The following is a 23885-nucleotide window of genomic DNA, read 5'->3' as shown; positions in this document are numbered from 1 at the left end:
TTTTTTTTTCTACAAAATTAAACAACTGAATGAACATCCTCCGAGGCCAATGATTCCATAATTTTTGCCAGTTGTTGTATATTGAATGGTTGTATAAAGGAAGGATGAGAATTTTTTTTCTTTTTTCAATGAAAAATTTAATTTCAGTTGTAATGTACATGCAGGTTCATAAATATTTGGACAATGGCCATGACGTTTTCCGTCCTCAGGTGCTCTTCACCTTACTCCAGTTTCTCAGGTAGTGCCATTCAGGTGTTTTGAGACATGTCCTTGAAAGGGGGGAGGGGTAGTTAAGTTTAAATTCTACCTTGTATTTTTTTTATTTTCAGGTTGATTTTTAGTACAGTGATATTGAAAACTGAAGTTATATATATATATATCAAGGAAAGACCACTGTTAATGAGTGTGTATGTGTGTGTATATATAATATATATATATATATATATATAATATATATATATATATATATATATATATATATATATATAGTGTGTGTGTGTTTTTTCCATCTGATCAGAAGCTCAAAGCTCTTTACAAGGATGCTTTGCATTCACACACACAGTCGGATTTTGTTTGCATTCATTCGTTTTTCTACACAAAATACCCCATAATGACAATGTGAAGTTTTTTTTTTGTTTTTTTTTTTAATGATGATTTTGTAAATTTACTAAAAATGAGCAATCGGAGATGTCTGATGTCTGCCAATCCGGATCTGGATCACCTCCAAAATGTGGTGAGAATCCATGGAGTAGTTTTGACATAATTCGTCAAAGCCTATTTAAAGTGAAACTTGATCCAGTATCCGGATCACCTCCAAAAGTTAATGGAGTCTTCCAAGACCGAATATGTATAGGTGGTAAGCAGAAACTCCCTCAGATGATATTGAGGACAAACCTCAAGTGAGCCCAGGACCTTCTTGCTCACCACTAACCCACAGTGCTGGCCATTTTTTGTTTGCATACTTAAACCAAATGTTCTAAATAAAAGGAGAAAAATAATTAAATGAGTTAAATTATTTTTTGTAAATGTATTAAAAATGCAGTAAGTGAGCGTTTCCATATGGTCAGTGTGTGTGTCTATGTATGTGTATATGATCTCTGCAATTTTGTTTTTTTTTTGGGGGGGGGGGGGGGGGGGGGGTCATTTTGCACTGTCATATTCAGCTGATATGGCACAAACTCCCGTTGCTGTTTGCAGTCAGTTGTCAGAATCTGACATTTAATCTCTTGTCAAATTACATGTACATCAGAGCATGCATATTAGGTTCTGCAGCCCTTATCCAAGTCTGGCCTGCCAGCTCAATGGCTGCTCACTGGTCCTCGTGATTACATTGGGTCTACTTGTCTCTGACTAAGATGGGTTGAATGTCAAAGAATTGCCTTCAAGCAGTGATTCCAAACCCCAGCCCCCAGGGACCACTAAACGTCACAGTTGTCATCTGTTCCTGCTTTACCCACAGCTGATTAGCTCACTTGAGTGTCTGTTGGGGCTTGATTGGCTAAACAAACCCTAAAGGAGTTGCCAAGGACCTGCATTGGGAACCACTGCCCTGAGGCAATGCAAAAAATGTGAATTTTATTTTATATAGTCTGTTGACTCGTTATTGTGTCTCTTTGTGTGTTTACTACAGTGTGTATGTAGGGTTTTACAGCTGTGGATCTGAAGAGGAAGAGGATCCATCTTTGGGTGTTCTTTTGTCTTGGAAGGCATCACAATGGACATCTGAGATGTAAAGGTAGAAGGCTCGGAGGAGCTGCCACTCAAACCAGGACAACGCCTCACTCCACCCACTAGTCAACACAGTCGGGAGGTGAGTCCTTCCCTTGTTCAGACACAGCTTAGTCTGCGTTCATTTTTGATTACTCTGTTCTGTTGACTGTAGAAGCCCACAAGCTAGGGCTGGGCGATATGACATAAAATTCATTTTGCACTATAAATTGAATTCCTTCACGGTAACTATATATATCGTGATATAAACTTAAGTGTAAAAATGACAATGGAAGTATTTCTGAATGGGTTATATAGTTCCTTAGCAAAGCTAAATTGATAAAAATAAAATAAAGACAACAAAAACAGATATAATACACTTGAGAACATTTATTGTGCAGATCTCAAAACTCAAAATCAAAACTTAGCACTCTATGGTGGCAAATAGTGCAAGCAAACACCATTTTTTCTAAATTTAGAATGCAAATATAAATTGTAAATTTCAAAAACATGTACCACTTCACTGAGATACACTTTGTTGATCTCACAGTGGAGAAATTCTGTTTACACTCCAGTTACCTCAGACAGCAATTAGTCCACAATTATTACTTGTCTACCGTAATAATGGCACACATCAGAATTAAAGACAGCACATACACATTTGACATTGTTTATGTGCACTAAGTTTGAAGAAGTCCATTATCCGAATTGAGGTAAGTGGGTAAAGGCCACGCAGCAACCCTGAGATGCGCTGCCGTCAGCTTGGGGGGAGGAACGGGGGCTGCAGGTAAAACTGCACTGCCCTCGCAGAAGGGGAAAGGAATGATGTGAGCAGATGCCGGAGTGGGGGGTGTTGATGGGAGATAAGAGGGGGATGGGGGAAGGAAATGGAACATGCTTCAGTCCTGTGAAAAGCAGTTTATTGTCTTTGTGAGTTGAGATAAGAAACAGCCAAATGATCCCCAGGCCGAAGAAATTCCTATGGGGGAAAAACAGTCGGGCAATTTGACCTTCAGGCTTGATAAGCCTATAGTGTTGTGGTTAGAGCAGTGAAAAACACTTAACAGTTCCACTTGAACAACCAAATCCCAATTATGAATTAAGAATATTCACCGACCTCTGAAATCTTCAACTTCAACTGCAAAGCACGCATCTGCTCCAAGATGTCATCCAGTTTGCGTCTGAGTTCGAGTCATCGCAGTCTGATAATGCACTGCCTTGCCAACTTCGTTAAATCATGACGGACAAGCGAGGGGCCGTGGTTCTTGATGCCGCAGTCTTGCCAAATTTTCTGGTAGATCAGGGTAGCACATAAGCCAAAAAGTACCAGCCCTGCTACCATAAGACCAAAAATGAATAAATCCTCGACGTCCTCAACGGAGAAAGGCGTTAAGCATGCCACATGCCGGGAACTCCAGGAGTCGAGAATACAGCCCGCAGGATGCATTTCATCTGGGCAGGTAGGATCCCCCGGTCCTGACCTTCTTGTAGAAAAAATTGTCAATAGCGTTCAGAGACCAGCTGATCAATTCCCTGGTTAATCCAGTAGTAGTCCAATAGATCTAGTATCCAATATATTTGAGGAATTCCACAGTCTGGTGAAGTAGGGATTTGAAGGTTAAAGCAGAGAACAGAGATTAGGGAGAGTGGAGGAGATGCGACCGCCCTTATTGGAGTCCCAAGCTGTGACTGCACAATCCATCCATTGCCAAAAACATTTCAGTCAAAAATTTCTCACCAGCACCCATGTATAAAGCAAGATGTGTGTGTGTGTGTGTGTGTATGTGACTCGCATCTCTCTCTGTCAGTTCAGCCTCAGCTTTCGGATGTGGCTTGCATATGGCACGATGATGTGCATCCTTTATCATGAAAATTTTGGATTAATTTTCAAAACGTTTATTTTGATTACAGGGTTAACCTGCTCCTTAAAACGTGCCATTGAATAACATTAAGAGCACCCTTGTTATTCTATGGTGTTTAGTGCACCAGTTTAATTGGCTAACGTTATCTTAGCCTTAGCTGCACAATGGGTCCCATGATTTACCCAGACTGACTGATAATGAGTAAATTAAGTACTTTTATTTATTTTGTAAAGGCGGAAATATGCTCTGTGTCAAAACGTACTCCTGTGGAACAAATCAAGTGCACCTCTCTTCTTCTGTGGCATTTAATGGCATAAAGGATCCTTAATGTTACATTGCTGCCACCTTCTGCATCAGTCAGTTATAGCAGTACTAAATCCTCTTGACGAGTCCAGTGTCATTCAAATATTTAAAAAGCCGACACTTCCCCCTCCCACTTGACCTTATGTCTACAATACTTCCAACAGAAACTTCTGTCAGGCCTATTCTAAATTCTGAGCTCTTGTCTTTCTCTGGAATATTTATTACAACATGAGGACATGCTACACTGTCTCTAACTGTGGACATACTCCACCATATATACCCTTTACCTCAAAAAAGAAGTCTAACCAGATTGAGCCTTCAGAACACTTTTAAAAAACCATGCTGTTGCATTACAGTTTTTGCCTTTCCCCAATGGCCAAAAAAGGAAAAGGCACTGGTAATGGTACTTTCACATTACAACCCCTGGCAAAAATTATGGAATCACCGGCCTCAGAGGATGTTCATTCAGTTGTTTAATTTTGTAGAAAAAAAGCAGATCACAGACGTGACACAAAACTAAAGTCATTTCAAATGGCAACTTCCTGGCTTTAAGAAACACTATAAGAAATCAGGAAAAATAATTGTGGCAGTCAGTAACGGTTACTTTTTTAGACCAAGCAGAGGGGAAAAAAATATGGACTCACTCAATTCTGAGGAATAAATTATGGAATCACCCTGTAAATTTTCATTCCCAAAACTAACACGTGCATCAAATCAGATCTGCTTGTTAGTCTGCATCTAAAAAGGAGTGATCACACCTTGGAGAGCTGTTGCACCAAGTTGACTGACATGAATCATGGCTCCAACACGAGAGATGTCAATTGAAACAAAGGAGAGGATTATCAAACTCTTAAGAGGGTAAATCATCATGCAATGTTGCAAAAGATGTTGGTTGTTCACTGTCAGCTGTGTCTAAACTCTGGACCAAATACAAACATGGGAAGGTTGTTAAAGGCAAACATACTGGTAGACCAAGGAAGACATCAAAGCGTCAAGACAGAAAACTTAAAGCAATATGTCTCAAAAATCGAAAATGCACAGCAAAACAAATGAGGAACGAATGGGAGGAAACTGGAGTCAACGTCTGTGACCGAACTTTTAAGAAACCGCCTAAAGGAAATGGGATTTACATACAGAAGAGCTAAACAAAAGCCATCATTAACACCTAAACAGAAAAAAACAAGGTTACAATGGGTTAAGGAAAAGCAATTGTGGATGACTGGATGAAAGTCATATTCAGTGATGAATCTCGAATCTGCATTGGGCAAGGTGATGATGCTGGAACTTTTGTTTGGTGCCGTTCCAATGAGATTTATAAAGATGACTGCCTGAAGAGAACATGTAAATTTCCACAGTCATTGATGATATGGGGCTGCATGTCAGGTAAAGGCACTGGGGAGATGGCTGTCATTACATCATCAATGCACAAGTTTACGTTTATTTTGGACACTTTTGTTATCCCATCAATTGAAAGGCTGTTTGGGGATGATGAAATCATTTCTCAAGATGATAATGCATCTTGCCATAGAGCAAAAACTGTGAAAACATTCCTTGCAAAAAGACACATAGGGTCAATGTCATGGCCTGCAAATAGTCCTGATCTTAATCCAATTGAAAATCTTTGGAAGTTGAAGAAAATGGTCCATGACAAGGCTCCAACCTGCAAAGCTGATCTGGCAACAGCAATCAGAGAAAGTTGGAGCCAGATTGATGAAGAGTACTGTTTGTCACTCATTAAGTCCATGCCTCAGAGACTGCAAGCTTATAAAAGCCAGAGGTGGTGCAACAAAATACTAGTGATGTGTTGGAGTGTTCTTTTATTTTTCATGATTCCATAATTTTTTCCTCAGAATTGAGTGATTCCATATTTTTTTCCCTCTGCTTGGTCTAAAAAAGTAACTGTTACTGACTGCCACAATTTTTTTTTCCTGATTTCTTATAGTGTTTCTTAAAGCCAGAAAGTTGCCATTTGAAATGACTTTAGTTTTGTCATGTCTGTGATCTGCTTTTTTTTTTTTTTTTTTCTTTTTTTTCTACAAAATTAAACAACTGAATGAACATCCTTCGAGGCCGGTGATTCCATAATTTTTGCCAGGGGTTGTAGTGGAAAGGCATTCAGCTACCCACAGTGTTCTTGCTAAAACCTAAAACATATGAAAACACAATAGTTATCAATCATTCGACACATTTCACAACAAACCTGAATGCCCCTGACTCACATTAGCAATAACTACTGTATTCACATCTAGATGTTTGTGATTCATGTTTGGCCATTGCGCTGTTTCTGAGGGTGTGTAACAGGACGTTAGCATTTCTCTACATTAATTGTGGACGCGCTGGTTCTGATTTAGAACCAGTTTATTCATCAACCTCTGTCAAAGCCATTTAATGTAAATCATGACTTCTGGGACTGTGTTGTTGCGGGCAAGAAAAGACAATCATCCGCCGTTCAAGTCACAGTAGTGGCCATTTCTGTGGGATAGTGCACAAAGGTTCTCTGGGTTGGACTGTGTGAGAACCTTTCCCATAGCCGCGTTCTCCTGCTGCAGGAGAGCTTAGGAGAACTTGCCCCCGCTGTAGGGGTTCTCCTGCAGTGCGCAGTGAGCACTACAGGTGCAGGTTTTGTAGGGGAGACTGTGGCCGTTTTCCCTCTAAATTTTTTTTAAATTTATAACTCTCTGAAACACAATTGCCTGCATTTTGAGGACCAAATTTTGTGAAATAATATTAACATGTTGGATAACTAGACAATCAGGTAACGGCTCAAGAAATGGTTTTAATAACAGTAACCCAATGAAATGTGATCAAATCGAAATAATTGATTCTGAATCTTAAGAATCGATTCTTGAAATTTGAATTGATAACCAGCCCTAGTGGTTAGCACTGTTGCCTAACAGCAAGAAGGTCATGGGCTCTATTCTCACACGCGGCCTTTCTGTGTGGAGTTTGTATGTTCTCCCTGTGTTTGCGTGGGTTTCCTTCAGGTGCTCCAGTTTCCCCCCACATTTAAAGACATGCAGGTTAGATGAGTTGGTAATTGCCCAGGTCTCCCTTGCAAAAGAGATCTTGATCTCAATGGGACTAACCTGGTTAAATTAAATTCCTTCCTACATCTCTAAATGTATATGTATAATCTTTTTCTCCTAGCGCTACTACAAACAAAATTTTACACGTCATGTTTTCTCATCAATTGAAGCCTGTCCAGGCGATCAGAGTATTAATTTGCAAAATAAGGACCACCCTAGCCCAGGCTCATAATTGGCCTGTTGGTCTTAAGCCCCTTTCACACCGTGCCCACTTCCTGTTGCGTCGTGACGACGCAGGAATATCTGTGTCAGGTGTGCGCAGCAGGGGGCAGAGAGGAGAGAACGCAGCCTGCAGGATCTCTGCACAGAGAAATCAGAGTGCACCGTTTGGCTGCAGCCAGACTGTGCACTCTGATTTCTCTTCTAGTTTATATTTGTTTTTGTGCTGAGCTGCAGGTCTGTGCTCTGAGTTCTGTTATAGTTTATCTTTCCTCCTTTGACCACGAGATGCGCATGTGTGCGAACAAACCGTCCGTGACCAAATGTGGAGATGTCTGGAGTTATACTTGATGTGGACATGTCCTGTCTCTGGCAATCAGTCTGTGAGCAGGACTTATGTCCTTTTTTGTCCTTTTTTTTTAACACAGTGATGAGAATTTGAGGAGAGAACAAGGAACTAACTGCCTGCAGCCAGACAGTTTTTTTTTTCTTCTTCTTTCTTTCTTTCTTTCTTTCTTTCTTTCTTTTTTTTAATTGGTCACATGTACGCGCGTAAACGAAATGTCCGTGAGTGGACTGGAGATGTCCGGACTTTTTACTGGATGCGGACATGTCCTGTCTCTGGCAATCAGTCTGTGAGCAGGACTTTTATGGATTTTATTTAAACACTTTTGTGAAAGAAGAGCAAGGAGCAGCAGCTGCAATCAGCTTTTTTTTTTCTTTTTTTTCTTCTGTGCTCTTTTTTGAGCGTGTAGTTTTTACTGCAGTGTGTACACTGTATAAAAACAGTTCTGCCTGATTTATACTTCAGAAACAATGGAACACAGCAGGAATCATAAATTGGCGTCGGGTAACGTCTTGTGAGGGTGTGGCTTCCTGTCACGTTGAGTACCGTCCTGTTGCTCTGACTTGCGCTAAAACCACTTCATTTCTGCATCGAGCACAGGACGCAGAAAAAATTAAACCTGTTTAATTTTTTGGCGTCCGATTTGCTTTGTCCTTTGCGCGCCTCGCGCTGTTGTGGCGTCGAGATACATCGTCTCAGCACTAGGTTGCTTCCATGCGTCGTTGTCATGACGACGCACAACGCAACTGGAAGCAGCCCCGGTGTGAAAGGGGCTTTAGTGCCCCAAAACACTTCTGGTTTGTACCCTTTCCCTGCAGTCACTGAAGATTTTCCAGCTGCTAACCACAGATGGAGGGTTGAGGATAAGCCATAGTGCATTATTATTATTTATTTATTTATTAATAATCTGTGTTGGATGCTTAGTCACAACAGATGCAGCAAGTTAGAAAGTGGGAAATGCTTTTAGAGTGACATCATTGATGATGTAATTAAACAAAAAATAAAGTGCATTAAAATGACTGATCATTTTCACAGTTTCCTCCATTAACGTGAAGACTGTGATGTTGTTGGGTTGAAACCTGCACAGAAGCTGCAAACACAGAACAGTTTCTGTTGCCAGACGAGTTTCACAGGGTTTTCTTTGAAACACTGCAGGGTATTTAAGAACAATTTAAAATTTAAATTTTTAGACTCCCAGTTGCTCCCTGTGGCGTCATGACGACGCAGGAATTTCTGCATCAGGTGTGCGCAGCAGGGGGCAGAGAGGAGGTGAGAACGTAGCCTGCAGGTTCTCTGCACAGAGAAGTCAGAGTGCACAGTTTGGCTTCAGACAGACTGTGCACTCTGACTTCTCTTCTACTTGTTGTGCTGAGCTGCAGGGCTGCGCTCTGAGTTCTGTTAGTTTATCTTTCCTCCCTTGACCGCGAGATGTGCGCGCATGCATGAACCGTCCTAAGCAAATGTGGAGATGTCTGGAGTTCTACTTGATGTTGACATGTCCTGGACTTATGTCCTTTTTTAACTGAGAGAGTGAGGAGAGAAAGGAACTAACTGCCTGCAGACAATTTTTGTTTCTTTTCTTTCCTCCTTTGACCGCGAGATGCGCGGGCACGCGCGCAAACCATCAAGCACATGTGGAAATGCGCTTGATGTTGATGTTGACATGTCCTGTCTCAGGACTTATGTCCTTTTTTTTTTCTGTGATGTGTGAGTTTGAGCAGAGAACAAGGAACTAATGCCTGCAGCCAGACCTTTTTTTTTCTTTTAATTGTTCACATGTGTGCGAATGAACGAACGTCCATGAGTGGACTAGAGATGTCCGGACTTTTTACTGGATATTTCTGGCAATCAGTCTGCTTTTTTTCTCTTCAGCATGTAGTTTTTACTGCATTAAGTATACAGCATAAAAACAATCCTGCGTGATTTATACTGCGGGAACAACGGAACACAGCAGGAATCATAAATTGGCCTCGAGTCACGCCGGGTAACGCCTCTTTGCCCCAACTTGTACTGGGACCACTTCCTTTCTGCGTCGAGCACAGGTCGCCAAAAAAATTAAACGGGTTTAATTTTTCGGCACCCGACTTGCTTCCTCCTTTGCGCCCTCACGCTGTTGTGGTGCCGAGCTGCATCGTCTCGGCACTGAGTTGCTTCCACGCGGCAGCGGCGTAATGACGCACGGCGCAACTGGGAGCCCCCCCAGTGTGAAAGGGGCTTAAGATTCACTTGATCAACACCTCCAGCTTTGATGTTTTCTTTGAAACACTGCAGGGTATTTAAGAACAATTTCAAATTTAGATTAAAAAGACGTGACTGTAAGATTCACTCCATCAACACCTCTAGCTTTGATTTTTAATGTTTGTTTTCTAAGAGAGAAAAGATGCATAAATAAAATTAACTATAGTTTAACTGAACTGGATGTAAAGAGTTGTGAAACAAAATATGTTCAAATTCAGGAAAGACTTTTCAGCAAAGTGATGAATAGATTACTGCAATGTAAAATTAATTACATTTTTAAAAGATAAGTTAATTGTTCCAGATAAAATGGTGTTCTGTACTTCTGGCTTCAGTCAATGCATTCCACTTTAATGAACTTATAAATTTAATATTCTCAGTTCTGGACCCTCAGTTTGCCAGGTGACAGTTTTTGTTGTGAGTTTATTTTATTTTTTTGTTAATGGAATTTTGAACAAATAAGAAGCTGTTTAACATATTAAATGTGGTGTAAATGTTTTAAAGGAGCTGCAGTCTGTCCAAACCTTTGTCTCAGCGACTGGCAACAGTTTGGGTTGCACAACCTTTTTCGACAGCGCACACGGAGGCTTTGCTAATCAGAGCCAGAGCGACTGTCATGTAAAACAGTGAATGAGCATGATGAGGTCAAAGGTCACAGCTGTGGAAAGGTGAGCTCATGCATTCTGCAGCTTCAGCAGCCTTTTTCCTCTCTGACTCAGCCTCTGTCATTGCCAAACTAAGAAGACCCACCAAATGGAAACCCACATATGACTTCTGAATCAGCTCAAAGCTCAGTCTGGATCCTCTCCAACTTTGTTTGCTGACACATCAAACACCTCATCCTCATTGCTGGCTAGGGAACAGCAAAAAGTGTATTTAAGATTCATGTCGTCTGTAATAATCCATCACCACAAGAGTGCCTGTGTTCAGAAAGGTGGCGCTGTTTGCTGACTAGCACACTTTAAGCCCCCCCCCCCCCCCCCCCCCCACACACACACACACACACACACACACACTTGCACGACTTTGAGCCATGCACTTGCAAGCACTCTGCCGTGCACAAGAGTAAACTTGTCTCAAACCCATTGTAAACTGTGCACAGCTTGGTGCACATGCGCAAAGAAAATTTTGAAATGTTCAAAATCTCCATCACGCATTACTTACGTGAACTTCAAGTGAACATTGCGCAGACAATTAAAAAACACTGCGTGTGAGTGCGAGTAAGTGTGTCAGCGCACCGGATCAGAGCGCAGCTCATCTGAACGATTAATGAGATGGTAGATCTGTCATAAACATACTTTTACAGCTACTCACAAGAAGGAATGAACATGCAACTATTTTACCAAGCTATTATAATATAGTAAGTTCCATCGGCAGCTCCCTTGTTTGCACTCGGGGTCGCCACAGCAAATCAGAGGTGGATCTCCATGTTGAATTGGCACAAGTACACCGGATGCCCTTCCTGACACAACTCCATATTACATGGAGAAATGTGGCAGAGGTGGGATTTGAACCGGGAACCTTCCGCACTGAAACAAAGTCTACTAACCACTTGGCCACCACAATATAAACCTTACAAATAATTACCATTTGACCGTTCCAAATGCGTTCTCCACCTCATTGTGCACACATGAGAAAGAGAGAAAATCAGCAGGTAGGACAGTCCTGTGTGATTCCAGAAGCAATTAGAGGTGTTTTCAACAGCCAACTCTGACAGAAAATGATTAATCCACCACAGAATAATTATTTTATATAAGCAGCGTCCAGCACACGTCCAGCGGAACACAACACAGTCTCCAGTGCAAGTCCAGCGGAACAAAGCGTGACATCCAGCTGGGAACACGGTGGGTTCATCACGACGAAGTGCATGCAAGTGTATGGATCAAAGTCGTGCAAGTGTCAGGGCACCGTTTTTGACCAAATTTTTTTAAAACTGACTACTTTGCCATCAAAACGGACTTTGGAAGCTACTTAATGTAGAAGTTGCCTTCTCATTCAAACAGTAGCTGTCATGTTAACAGCTGTGAGGTAGCAGCATTGCTAAAGGACACATTGGCTGCTGCAATGCAACGTTTGGCTTCTCCATATTGGAACGTAACTTTATCTAAACTTCTCAAACTTTATCTATCTGTTTGAGAAGAAAAGTCCGTCGGGTTCAAACAGGGTGTGTTTGTCGGAAAGATCCCAAACTGAACTTTGAGCCAACAGAGGGCTGAGGTAATGCTGCTGCGCTGTGTATGCGTGCGCGCATGGCTGTCTGCAGTTATTCATTATGATGTCATACTGCAGTGGGTTTTCACATGCTTATATATGTGGTGCAAAACAGAGAAAGAGATATTAGGTTTTTTTTTTGTCTTTTAACTTGTGTGCACTTACAGAAACCTTGATAAATGGATAAATACTAATTCTCTTCAATCCACTGTTAACTGCATGTGGCTTGTGTAGCAAAAATGTAGATGAGACAATAGCTCAAAATACACTCAACAAAAATATAAACGCAACACTTTTGGTTTTGCTCCCATTTTGTATGAGATGAACTCAAAGATCTAAAACTTTTTCCACATACACAATATCACCATTTCTCTCAAATATTGTTCACAAACTAGTTTAAATCTGTGATAGTGAGCACTTCTCCTTTGCTAAGATAATCCATCCCACCTCACAGGTGTGCCATATCAAGATGCTGATTAAACACCATGATTAGTGCACAGGTGTGCCTTAGACTGCCCACAATAAAAGGCCACTCTGAAAGGTGCAGTTTTATCACACAGCACAATGCCACAGATGTCGCAAGATTTGAAGGAGCATGCAATTGGCATGCTGACAGCAGGAATGTCAACCAGAGCTGTTGCTTGTGTATTGAATGTTCATTCCTCTACCATAAGCCGTCTCCAAAGGCGTTTCAGAGAATTTGGCGGTACATCCAACCAGCCTCACAACCACAGACCACGTGTAACCACACCAGCCCAGGACCTCCACATCCAGCATGTTCACCTCCAAGATCGTCTGAGACCAGCCACTCGGACAGCTGCTGAAACAATCGGTTTGCATAACAAAAGAATTTCTGCACAAACTGTCAGAAACTGTCTCAGGGAAGCTCATCTGCATGCTCGTCGTCCTCATCTGGGTCTCGACCTGACTCCAGTTCGTCGTCGTAACCGATTTGAGCGGGCAAATGCTCACATTCACTGCCGTTTGGCAGGTGTTCTCTTCACGGATGATGCAAAGGAGATGTGTTGCACTGCATGAAGGCAAATGGTGGTCACAGCAGATACTGACTGGTATCCCCCCCCAATAAAACAAACTGCACCTTTCGAGTGGCCTTTTATTGTGGGCAGTCTAAGGCACACCTGTGCACTAATCATGGTGTCTAATCAGCATCTTGGTATGGCACAACTGTGAGGTAGGATGGATTATCTCAGCAAAGAAGTGCTCACTATCACAGATTTAGACTGGTTTGTGCACAGTATTTGAGGGAAATGGTGATATTGTGTATGTGGAAAAAGTTTTAGATTGTTGAGTTAATCTCATACAAATGGGTGCAAACCAAAAGTGTTGCGTTTATATTTTTGTTGAGTGTAAATAAAGCACCATTGTCTTGTAACCAGTCAAAAAAAGAGCACTTAAAGATTAAGTCAGTAGACTGTGGCTAACTTTGATGCACCACATCAATAGAAAAAGCTACTTTCTTTCTATAGAATAGACTTTGTCATTATACAAGTACAGCGATATTTAGGTTGGCGTCTTTCCCATGAAAATTCAGTAAGAAATATCTTCTATATTTTCAATTCTAAGGTGGAACTATGCTAGTATACTAAGCTGTATCTAAAAGGAAGAGTAAAGAAAAGAGGACAGTCGAGCCACTCAAGACCAGGGATGATAGGTTGAAAAGCTTTTTTATCCCATGGGAACTCTCCCTACCCACCCAAGCGGCTCAAGAAAAAAGGAAATAGTGTAAGCCTTATTGCTGAGTGATTATATAAGGTGCAAGAGTTATTGTTTTGGGGGTGATAGATGTGACAGCTTTCGGGGGGGGGGGGGCTGTTTCTCACTCTGCTTGTGAAGGATTGTATTATTTTATAGCATTTGACTGATGGCAGAGGTTCAAATAGAGGGCGACCGGGGTGAAGCGTGTCTAAAAAGATGCTGCTGGCCTTCTTCCCAAGACTGTTTGTGTAGATATAGTCTAGGTGTGGGAGGTCCAACCCTACCACACGCTGTGCAGTCTTCATGACATGGTGTAGGTCCTTCTCCTCAGCACCTGTGCAGCCTTTGTACCACACCATGATGCAGTTGGTGAGGACACTCTCAACAGTGATATAAAAATTGGGTAGGAGTTTCTGGGGAGCTGTGCTTGTTTCAGCTTCCTCAAAAAGAACCATCTTTGGGCTTTTTTGACCAGGCTTGAGGTGTTGAAGGTCCATGACAGGTGGTTGGACTTGGTGACTCCAAATAACGTCTCTTTCCACACACTCGACTGCTTCTCCATGTATATGAAGGGGGAGGTGGGCTATTCTTTCTGTTCTCCTTATGGCCCAGTCACACAGCACACGATGATTCCTGAACGAAGGAAAAAAGTTTTAAAAAGTCACAATTTGTTGAGAAAAGGTGGACGAAAGAGCTTTATCAGCGAACAGCCTGCGAAGCAAGAGCGCAAAAGGGACGAAAGAGGAACTTAAAAAACGAAGCTAACAATCTCGACGCTTTAAATGAAACGTGCCTGGAGCCACAGCTGGAGCAGTGTGTGTCTGCATCTCTGAGTTCCAGGACTCGGCGCTGGAACGGCGCTCATAGCACCTGAGTCCTGGAGAAACTGCAAACAGAAACTGTGGAGACCTGTGCGCATGTCAGTGGGTCCACCTGCTTTGGTTCCTCATCCAGAACAAAAGAGGGATCATCTCCATCATCAGAATCCACACTGTCTGACGACACGCTGCACGCTCCGTCTTGCTCCAATTAAAAAAAAAAAAAGAGAAAAAGTGTGCTGTGGTCACTGCTGTATCATTGTATTATGTTCTAATATATATATATATATATATATATATATATATATATATATATATATAATATGATTTATAACAAAACTGTCAAAAGGGGAATATAAGTGTAAAGATGACTGAATATATCAGAGCAGTAAATTAATCAGTGTGAACGCGCGCATCGACTCACATGTGCGGTTATTCCACCAGCTGATCACTGATCCACAGTGTGAATTCTTCCTTCCAGAACAGCTCTTTATATCATTTTGATTCATCTACCCGTTGCCACATGCACATAAGGGCTGGATTATCATTCCTACACTCATATTGTTATATTTATACAATAATCAGCGCACACAGGAGCTGCTGCTGCTGCTAATGCTGCATTCAAGTACCGTTGGAAATTACACAATTTTTTGTTCCAAATTCAGCAGTTGCTTGTGGCAAAATAATTATATCCACACAAAAGTCTAATTCTGGCCTATGTAAGGTGTTCAAGTTCAGAGTCCGTGGTTAGGGGAAACAACAATTTGAGAGGAAGCTCAAACACCCTTGAACTGTTATTTCAGCTTTCTAAAGAGAGCAAATTTCCTGGCAAGCTTTGCAGTTTATAGACAGTTATATTAAAATTGGCTCATATTTGTGTGCGTGTGTGTGTCCTCTTCCAAAGAAATGTTGTCATGCGTCGTCATGACACCACAGGAAGCTCGAGGCAGCCCCGGTGTGAAAGGGGCCTTAGAGATTGTGCTCATGAAGTATTTTGGACCTGTTGGTGCAGTATGACAGTAATAATAGAGTTGAAACTTGAGATTGATTTTTCAGTTTTAGTATGTTTGGAAAAACTCAGTTTTTTTGTTTACCATATAATAAAACAGTTATAGACTTCTGATTTCGGTCTACCCGTGATTATGCGGACCTGTTCAGGATGGGGTTCACTGAGGCCTTGGCCAAGGGTAATCACAGGTACAGCGAAATCAAAAGTCTATAATTGTATATAATACAATAAAAATGTTGATTTATAATACAACCCCAATTCCAATGAAGTTGGGACGTTGTGTAAAATGTAAATAAACAGAATACAGTGATTTACAAATCCTCTTCAACCTTTATTCAATTGAATACACCGCAGAGACGAGATATTTAATGTTCAAAGTGATAAACTTTGTTTTTGTGCAAATATTTGCTCATTTTGAAATGGATGCCTGCAACACAAAGCTGGGACAGTGGTATGTTTCCCACTGTGTTACATCAACTTTCCTTCTAACAACACTCAAGCTTTTGGAACTAAGGACACTAATTGTTGAAGCTTTGTAGGTGGAATTCTTTTCCGTTCTTGCTTGTACGACTTCAGTTCAACAGTCCGGGTCTCCATTGTCGAATTTTTGCGCTTCATAATGCGGCACACATTTTCAATGGGCGACAGGTCTGGACTGCAGGCAGGCCAGTCTAGTATCCGCACTCTTTTACTATGAAGCCACGCTGTTGTAACACGTGCAGAATGTGGCTTGACATTGTCTTGCTGAAATAAGCCGGAATTTCCTGAAAAAGACGTTGCTTGGATGGCAGCATGTGTTGCTCCAAAACCTGGATGTACCTTTCAGCATTGATGGTGCCATCACAGATGTGTAAGTTGCCCATGCCATGGGCACTAACACACCCCCATACCATCACAGATGCTGGCTTTTAAGCTTTGTGCTGGTAACAATCTGGATGGTCTATTTCCTCTTTTGTCCGGAGAACACAATGTCCATGATTTCCAAAAACAATTTGAAATGTGGACTCATCAGACCACAGCACACTTTTCCACTTTGTGTCTGTCCATTTCAAATGAGTTCGGGCCCAGAGAAGGCGGCAGCATTTCTGGACGTTGTTGATGTATGTCTTTCGCTTTGCATGGTAGAGTTTTAACTTGCACTTGTAGATGTAGCGACGAACTGTGTTAACTGACAATGGTTTTCTGAAGTGTTCCTGATCCCATGCCGTAAGATCCTTTACACAATGTCTGTTTTAATGCAGTGCCGCCTGAGGGATCGAAGGTCACGGGCATTTAATGTTCGTTTTCGGCCTTGCCGCTTACGTGTTGAAAGTTCTCCAGATTCTCTGAATCTTCTGATTACATTATGGACTGTAGATGATGGAATCCCTAAATTCCTTGCAATTGAACGTTGAGAAACATTGTTCTTAAAGTGTTAGACTTTTTTTCACTTAGTTGTTAAAGTGGTGATCCTCACCCCATCTTTGTTTGTGAATGGCTGAGCCTTTTGGGGATGCTCCTTTTCATGACACTCACCTGTTTCCAATTAACCTGTTCACCTGGGGAATGTTCCCAAACAGGTGTTCTTTGAGCATTAATCAACTTTCCCAGTCTTTTGTTGCCCCTGTCTCAGCTTATTTGAAATGTTGTGAATACCAAAATTTTTCATCAGTACTTCAAATCAAAACACTTTTGCAGGATTTCAGAATGTTTGCATCATTTGTTTTCAAAACATATTTCAGTCCATATCAAAAAGACATACTGAACACCGGCACCCACTGGACAGTTTGTGAATGTGCATCCATATTAAATTTCGAATTTCATGTGTGAATGATGCTGACCAGGTCTGTGTGCCCCTTTCTTACATTTCGTGTTTGTGCACATGACCAGCACAGTGGTGTGTCAGATAATAGGAGGCACCACTCACGGTTTTAAGCAGATGACTGAGGTCACAGGTGCTGCACAGTGCATGACAAATACTCGCCTTAAGTCACACAGCAGCAAAATGAGGGAAACATAAAAAATACATCATCTCTCTGACCAGGCTTTTCAAAGTTCCACAGCTGCACCATAAATAATCAGAAACAAAGATCATAATTGAGATGGTGAGCGATCGGGATAACAGGTGGCAGTATTTAGTGGGAGAAACAACAAAAAATCTGAATTTGAAAGTTAACCACTAAAATGTGGTACAATAATACCAAAGTATAACTTTATAAAACCTCAGAAACACTCGATCTGTACTCTAAGGATAACATTCCACTGAAAAACTAAAATGAACAGTTAGAACTGCAGAAGATGGATTACTTTTCCTCAGCCTGCTGGAGAAGATGAAATACCAGTTATTAATAAACAAAAAGGGAATTAAAGCCTGTTGGATGTTTTTAACGTACGTGTGTGTGCGCATAGTCATTCTTCCAGTAGGATTGCTTGTTCACGGTGCCTGATCCTCCCTCTGTGTCTGAGTCAGCTGCTTATAAGGCGTTCTTCTCCTGCAGTGCTGGTGATTCACTGGGCTGAGAGTGAGAGTGACACGGTGTGTCATCGTCTGTCAGGAGTAAACCCGGAGTTTTTCCTGTCTGTGAGAGGCTCAGGCTGACTGACACGCTCTCTCTCTCTCCCTCTCCTCTTTCAGGCCAGTCATGCATCTGAAGTCGTATCCTAAGCTAGTGCGCTCAGAGTTGCGTTTGGATTCTTCTGGTGTTCAGCCTTCATCCCAGCGGAGCAGCATTTTTGTGGGGCAGCAGGGGGCACTGCGAAGGACCTGCAGCAGTGGTCACACCAACATCACCAGTAACCGGCTGCCATTCAGTGTTCTCTCCACCAACACCCTCCGCTGCAGCAACACCTCTGATGTGAGCAGCAGTGCAGCTGCATCACTTTGGCTGGAGGCATCGTCAAGGACCACCCTGCACTTCCTCCCCCCACCACCAGGCTGCGAGAATGAGACGCTCAGTCTGTACCAGACAGCAGCAGGAGACGGTGACAGTCCATTGGACATTTGGGCAGTCATCAAGCCTGGGCATGTTCGGGAGAAGATTGCCATCTTTGCGTCAGAGAGTGGACATCCAGGTGCTGACGGAGGCAGCAGCAGCAGATGTTCTTCATCCAGCAGCAGCAGGGACAGGTCACAGGTCTCTTATGCCAACCATCCGGTTATGTCTGGATTCTCACGGGCTATGAAGGCAAAGGGAAGCTGGGAGGAAAATAGTTCAGCCAAACGACGCAGGAAGTCTGGAAACAACCAAAACCAGATTGGTCAGCAGGACCAGATAGCCCAGCTCCTGGATGCACAACAACACACCCACAAACTGACCAAGAACTGTTCAGACATGGTGAGGAGGTCCGCTGGCAGTGTGCAGTCTGTAGCTGAAGCAGCATCATCCGTGGAACGGCAGGAGGCTCTCAAAGCAGTGTCGGTGGTGGAGATGGTGGCGTTCCTGGAGCAGAGGGTATATGAGCAACAGCCCAAGATCAAGCCTCAGCTCTCCCTGCAGAGGAGCTGCACAACTATCACTCTGTCCAGAGCTCCACCCCCAGAGGTCAGAGAGGGGCTTGAAGTTGGGCTGGCTGTGGGGGAGGAGCCAGAGATTGTAAAAGTTTCAGATATGGTGGCCAAGCTAGAGTCTGAGTGTCTGAGGAGGAGAACAGAGGGAGATCTTTCGAGGAGTAACAGTCTGAGGAGGACAGTAGGTCGCGTGCTGTTAGCTACCGGGGAGCCTGGCTCTGCCCCTTCCCAGCCTTCATCACCATCTTCATTATTATTGTCACCAGCAGAAGGACAGAGTCCAAGCAGGTTTGAAGAAAGGAACCTGGTCAGCTGCACAGAAAAACCCACACCTCTCGCACGTCCGCCTGCCACACCCCTTTCCTTACCCTTAGACCCTGACCATTGCAGTGCGGCTAAGGCTCCCGCAGAGACTCAAACTGATGCCACGCCCTCTTATAAGTCTCCACCAACCACAGAGGAACCTCTGCCGGGGCTGCTGTTTTTATCTCTGCCTCCTCCTGTCACAGAGCCACACCCATTCTGCTCACTGCACACTGAACCACGCCTCCTTAGCTACACCGCGAACGCTCAACATGTGACCTCTGACCTGGAGACCGTTCTCCCGAGGCCTCTCTCTCCACCTGCTCAGTCCTCTGGCGGTGACACCAACCCAGACAAGAAGAGGAGAAAAATTGGCAGAATGCAGCGAGAGAAGGAGGGCGGCGCTGTGAGTTTGGGGGTGGACGTGGTGCCTCTCAGAAGGTCCCCGTCTGCCTCGCAGGACTTCTTAGAGATGCGTCAGCGGCTGCAGCAGCTTCTGGAGCCGCAGTCGTATCTGGCCGTGCTGCCACACCACCTGCTGGTGAAGATCTTCCTGCTGCTGCCCACACAGAGCCTCGCCGCCCTCAAGTGCACCTGCCACTACTTCAGGTTCATCATCGAGAACTACGGTGTGAGGCCGGCCGACTCCCTCTGGGTGTCTGACCCCCGTTACCGCGACGACCCGTGCAAGCAGTGCAAGAAGCGCTTCGGCCACGGTGATGTGTCGCTGTGCAGATGGCACCACAAGCCGTACTGCCAGGCTCTGCCTTATGGACCTGGATACTGGATGTGTTGCCATGGCGCCCACAGGGACACACCTGGCTGTAATGTGGGTCTCCATGACAACCGCTGGGTGCCAGCATTCCACAGTATCAACGTGCCAATCTACAAAAGGAGCCGTGAGGCGGAAGAGTGAGAACGCCATCTTTGACATGTCAGAGGCCGAAACCCAAAACAAAATATTTTCCTTTTGGAAAATGCTCCAGATGTTTGGTTCACTCACCATCACAATCTTGCTCAGACTGTTTAGATTTTCATTTGGAGAACCGAAATTAAACTTTTGCTGCAGTGGTTGATGTACGCTGAGGATGTGGTTGTCAAATTGCTAAGTGGGCATTGTCTGTGTAGCCACAACGTCAGACGTCTCTGAGAAAAACATTTTTAAGCCTTCGCGCAAAGTAACTCTTCAGCTCAGTTAGTGAATTTTGATTGAAAATCTAAACTGTTGATTTCAGCATCTAGACTGGAGGCTGTCGCCCCCTGCTGCTCACATCTCACTAACAGCTGCTGCAGAAAGTTTGAGTGCTGACTGAAGCGGTACTGTTCCATCTGAAGTTGTGGTCTGCAGGACGCCACAATGCCACTTCCTGTCTATCATCTGTCCTTCGCGCCTTATTAAACACAAACATTTGTCACAAGTCAGCAGCTGCTCGAGAAGAATCCCAGTCAGGATTCATCTCGTCCGTCTGGTTTCAGTAACTTCATGCTTAAACCACATCATGAGTTAAAAAAAAAAAAGTCTAAATCAAACGTCAGATCTGCTGCCAGTTGCACTCTGAGCTACCATCCAACGTGCTCTGACTGGAAGCAGTTGGAAATGCAAATTAAATTTTGTTCCTGCTCAGTGTGGCTGCAGAAGGTCCACTTTTATTCAGCACAAGTTTTATTTTGGTGTTCCTGTTAATAACACTCAGCATTACCGCAATGCAGTGTCACACCAACAAAGTCGAAAAGACAGAGGGTGAGCTGTCATGAAGTTTCTACCGCTCACCCAATGTTATCCAGTGTTACGCAGCAGAGAGATGTAAAGATTCTTCTGTCCGTCTTCCTGTTGTGGTTTTGCATGCACTTAGTTTCCCCGGTGCAGTGAGGGGTTATAAGAACCTTTTTATTTCCGGGGGTATGACAATGAATGATGAAAAGCAGCCCGGATAACCTGAGGCTTTGTTGCGAGCTCCTTGTTCCATGTCACAACTGATCTACAACCGCAACTAAACCTTTTAATTAGCATAACCTGCCACAACCTTAAAAAGAGCACTGTGTTGAAAGGTCATCAGAAAGCTGAAGTGGCAGAGCACAGTCACATAATGCAGCTGGGCAGTTTGGATTTGAACAAGGCTACAGGGAACGATCGTGTTCAAAGATGAGGTTGTTTTGACTTGGGTTCATGTTAAGGTCACTGGCAGCTGATGGTCTATCTGCGCTGTGTGGCCACCATATTAAACATGCGCATGACCAAGGAGGCGGGGCTAGAGGGCAACACCTCACCTGAGGCAGAAATGGCTTCTAGTTATCCAGTACTTTGTGTTTTCTACACCTTGTTTACATTTGTACATAAAAGCAGAGTATATGAGGAAAATGTTTGGTGTATCCTGATGGCTGAGATTTTTTTTTTCCTTCTTTGTCTCCTTTCTCTATGCTTAAGTCGTGAGGAATTTTGAATTTGAGTTTGCAATGTCTTGAACTTTCCATCATCTGCTAGCGTCAGTCAGCCGGAGAACGATAATATCTTCATCAGGACTTTAGATCTTTTTTATTTTAAATCTCTAAGGTTAAAAGGGCAAACGTTGCCTCGTCTGTTCTTGAAGATGATTCAGTATATAAACTCAAAGTAGATATTAAAAATATTCAGTCAAAAATAACAGCCTTTCTCCAGTCTTAGTTTCCCCCCTTTAGTCATTAAAGGGTATTTGTTTGTTTTTCTGTACATTTTAACAGCTGTCCCCACTGGTCTTGGGATTTTTTTTTTGTTGTTTTTTTAAGGGCGTATGTTATCTGTTCAATGTCTTAAAAGTCCAAATACTATCTGCAAACTCTGGAAAATGTGTGAAATGCTTCAATGGTTTGAGCCATTAAATGGTTATAAATACAGACTCTAGTTGTTCTGTCATCTGTCTTCCCCCCCCCATTTGTCTTCATCTTATCACTTATTTCCAAGAAAAGCATCATATGTTGGGACCCTTTATTAAATTTTATTTAATTACATTGTTTTTTTAAGCATATATCACTGCCAGTATGTGCAAGTATCTGCACAATAAAACTGACTTAGTTAACCTTTTACCTAACAAAGGTTTGAAATACAAGCAGACAGGCCTCTGTCATAAAAAATAGTTCTTTTTTTTGTTTTTTTTACTGCCATGTACCAGTCTCTCCAACTGTCAAAATCAATGTGCAATCACGAAGAACTGACCTCTTATGGGATTATTTTTGCTCTAATGGAGGTAGAAATCTTTTTGCTTTTTTTTTTGTTGTTGTTTTTACCAAAACTTTGGACAAATGCTTCTGGATAAGAGGAAGAAAGATGAATCCCTCACTGGACTGGTGCTCATCTCTAACTCCTAGATGGGATACTAGTAGTCCCTCAAGTTCCTTCCTTCAGCCAAGGCAGGTCCCAGTTTCTCCGTGAGTGGACTGAGATGTTGATGATGCTGCTGCAGATGGAGTGTCTTATAAAGGTACACTGAAGTTCACACCTGGAACTGAACCTCTGTCTACATAACTGTAGTCTATCTCCCATCCCAGAGAGCCACCAACCTGGACACAGCAGCACCCAGGAGTCTAATCAGGTTTGTCCTTTTTTGCTGCAGTTTTGCCTTTACTTTTAATGGCACGGCACATTCTTTTATACCATACCATACCCTTTATTTATATAGCACATTTCACAAACACAGTTTCCAAAGTGCTGTACACACAAAAAAAAAATATATATATATATACAGAGGACCACACACTCACGCAGTGCTAAAAGCCAAAGCATAAAAATGGGTCTTCAGACGAGACTTAAAACACTCTACAGTGGGGGCTGTTCGGATATTAAGGGGCAAATCATTCCACAGCTGAGGGCCCACCACAGAAAAAGCCCTGTCTCCCCTGGTTTTAAGTCTCGTCACAGGCACCACAAGCTAGAACTGGCCCTCAGAATGCAAAACACGGGGAGGCTTATAAATTCGGATGAGGTCTGAAATGTACGTTGGAGCCAGTCCATTCAAAGCTTTAAAAACAATCTTAAAATCAACTCTAAAACGAACTGGAAGCCAGTGCAAAGACGCCAGCACTGGAGTAATGTGCTCTCGCCTTCTGCTCCCAGTTAAGAGACGCGCAGCAGAATTCTGGACCAACTCTAAGCGAGAGTGCATTTTGGCTGATGCCGATAAAAAGTGCATTACAGTAGTCTAAACGAGAGGACACAAAAGCGTGCACGACTTGTTCAAAGGCATTGAAAGATAAAAAAGATTTAACGTTGGATAAAAGACGCAAATGATAAAATCCAGATTTGACAACGGCGTTTACCTGCTTGTCAAATTTAAAATCTTTGTCAATAATGACGCCAAGGTTGGTGACAGACTGTTTCACGTACTGTTTAAGAGGGCCCAGGTCCAAGAGGAGGTCAATCTTTCCAAATAAAATGACCTCTGTTTTATCCTCATTTAGACTTAAGTTGTTGGCCAACCAAGCCTTGACGTCACTCAAACAATTCAAAAGAGATGCCAAAGGGGCAGAAGCAAGTTTTGAGTGGCAGGTAAATCTGGCAGTCATCTGCATAAAAATGATATTGTAAGCCATGATTTTTAAAGATTTGACTCAGTGGGAGGAGGTAGAGGGCAAAAAGAACAGGCGCTAGAATTGACCCCTGCGGTACTCCA

The 23885-nt window shown here is 42.8% G+C and overlaps 1 protein-coding gene across 2 annotated transcripts; it reads left to right on the top strand.

The window, feature by feature from the left end:
• The first annotated feature begins 1633 nt into the window (after window positions 1-1633).
• fbxo34 (F-box protein 34) lies at window positions 1634-22113 on the top strand. Of its 2 annotated transcripts, XM_034195610.1 has the most exons (3): window positions 1634-1810; window positions 18067-18515; window positions 18546-22113. In XM_034195610.1, exons 2-3 carry the CDS (start codon window positions 18074-18076, stop codon window positions 20156-20158), a joined length of 2055 nt encoding a protein of 684 aa, XP_034051501.1. In that variant the 5' UTR covers window positions 1634-1810; window positions 18067-18073; the 3' UTR covers window positions 20159-22113. The 2 variants fall into 2 exon arrangements, with proteins under 2 accessions (XP_034051501.1, XP_034051500.1); XM_034195609.1 differs by having other exon boundaries at window positions 18067-22113.
• Window positions 22114-23885: the final 1772 nt, after the last annotated feature.

The sequence above is a fragment of the Thalassophryne amazonica genome, chromosome 19 (genome assembly GCF_902500255.1).
Source record: "Thalassophryne amazonica chromosome 19, fThaAma1.1, whole genome shotgun sequence".
Lineage (NCBI taxonomy): Eukaryota > Metazoa > Chordata > Actinopteri > Batrachoidiformes > Batrachoididae > Thalassophryne > Thalassophryne amazonica.
Note: the sequence above shows the minus strand (reverse complement) of the source record. Positions and strands in the feature narration are given on the sequence as shown.

Bases quoted from the DNA above. Each gene is read 5' to 3' on its own strand.
- fbxo34 (XM_034195609.1), top strand. From the start codon at position 18,074: ATGCATCTGAAGTCGTATCCTAAGCTAGTGCGCTCAGAGTTGCGTTTG.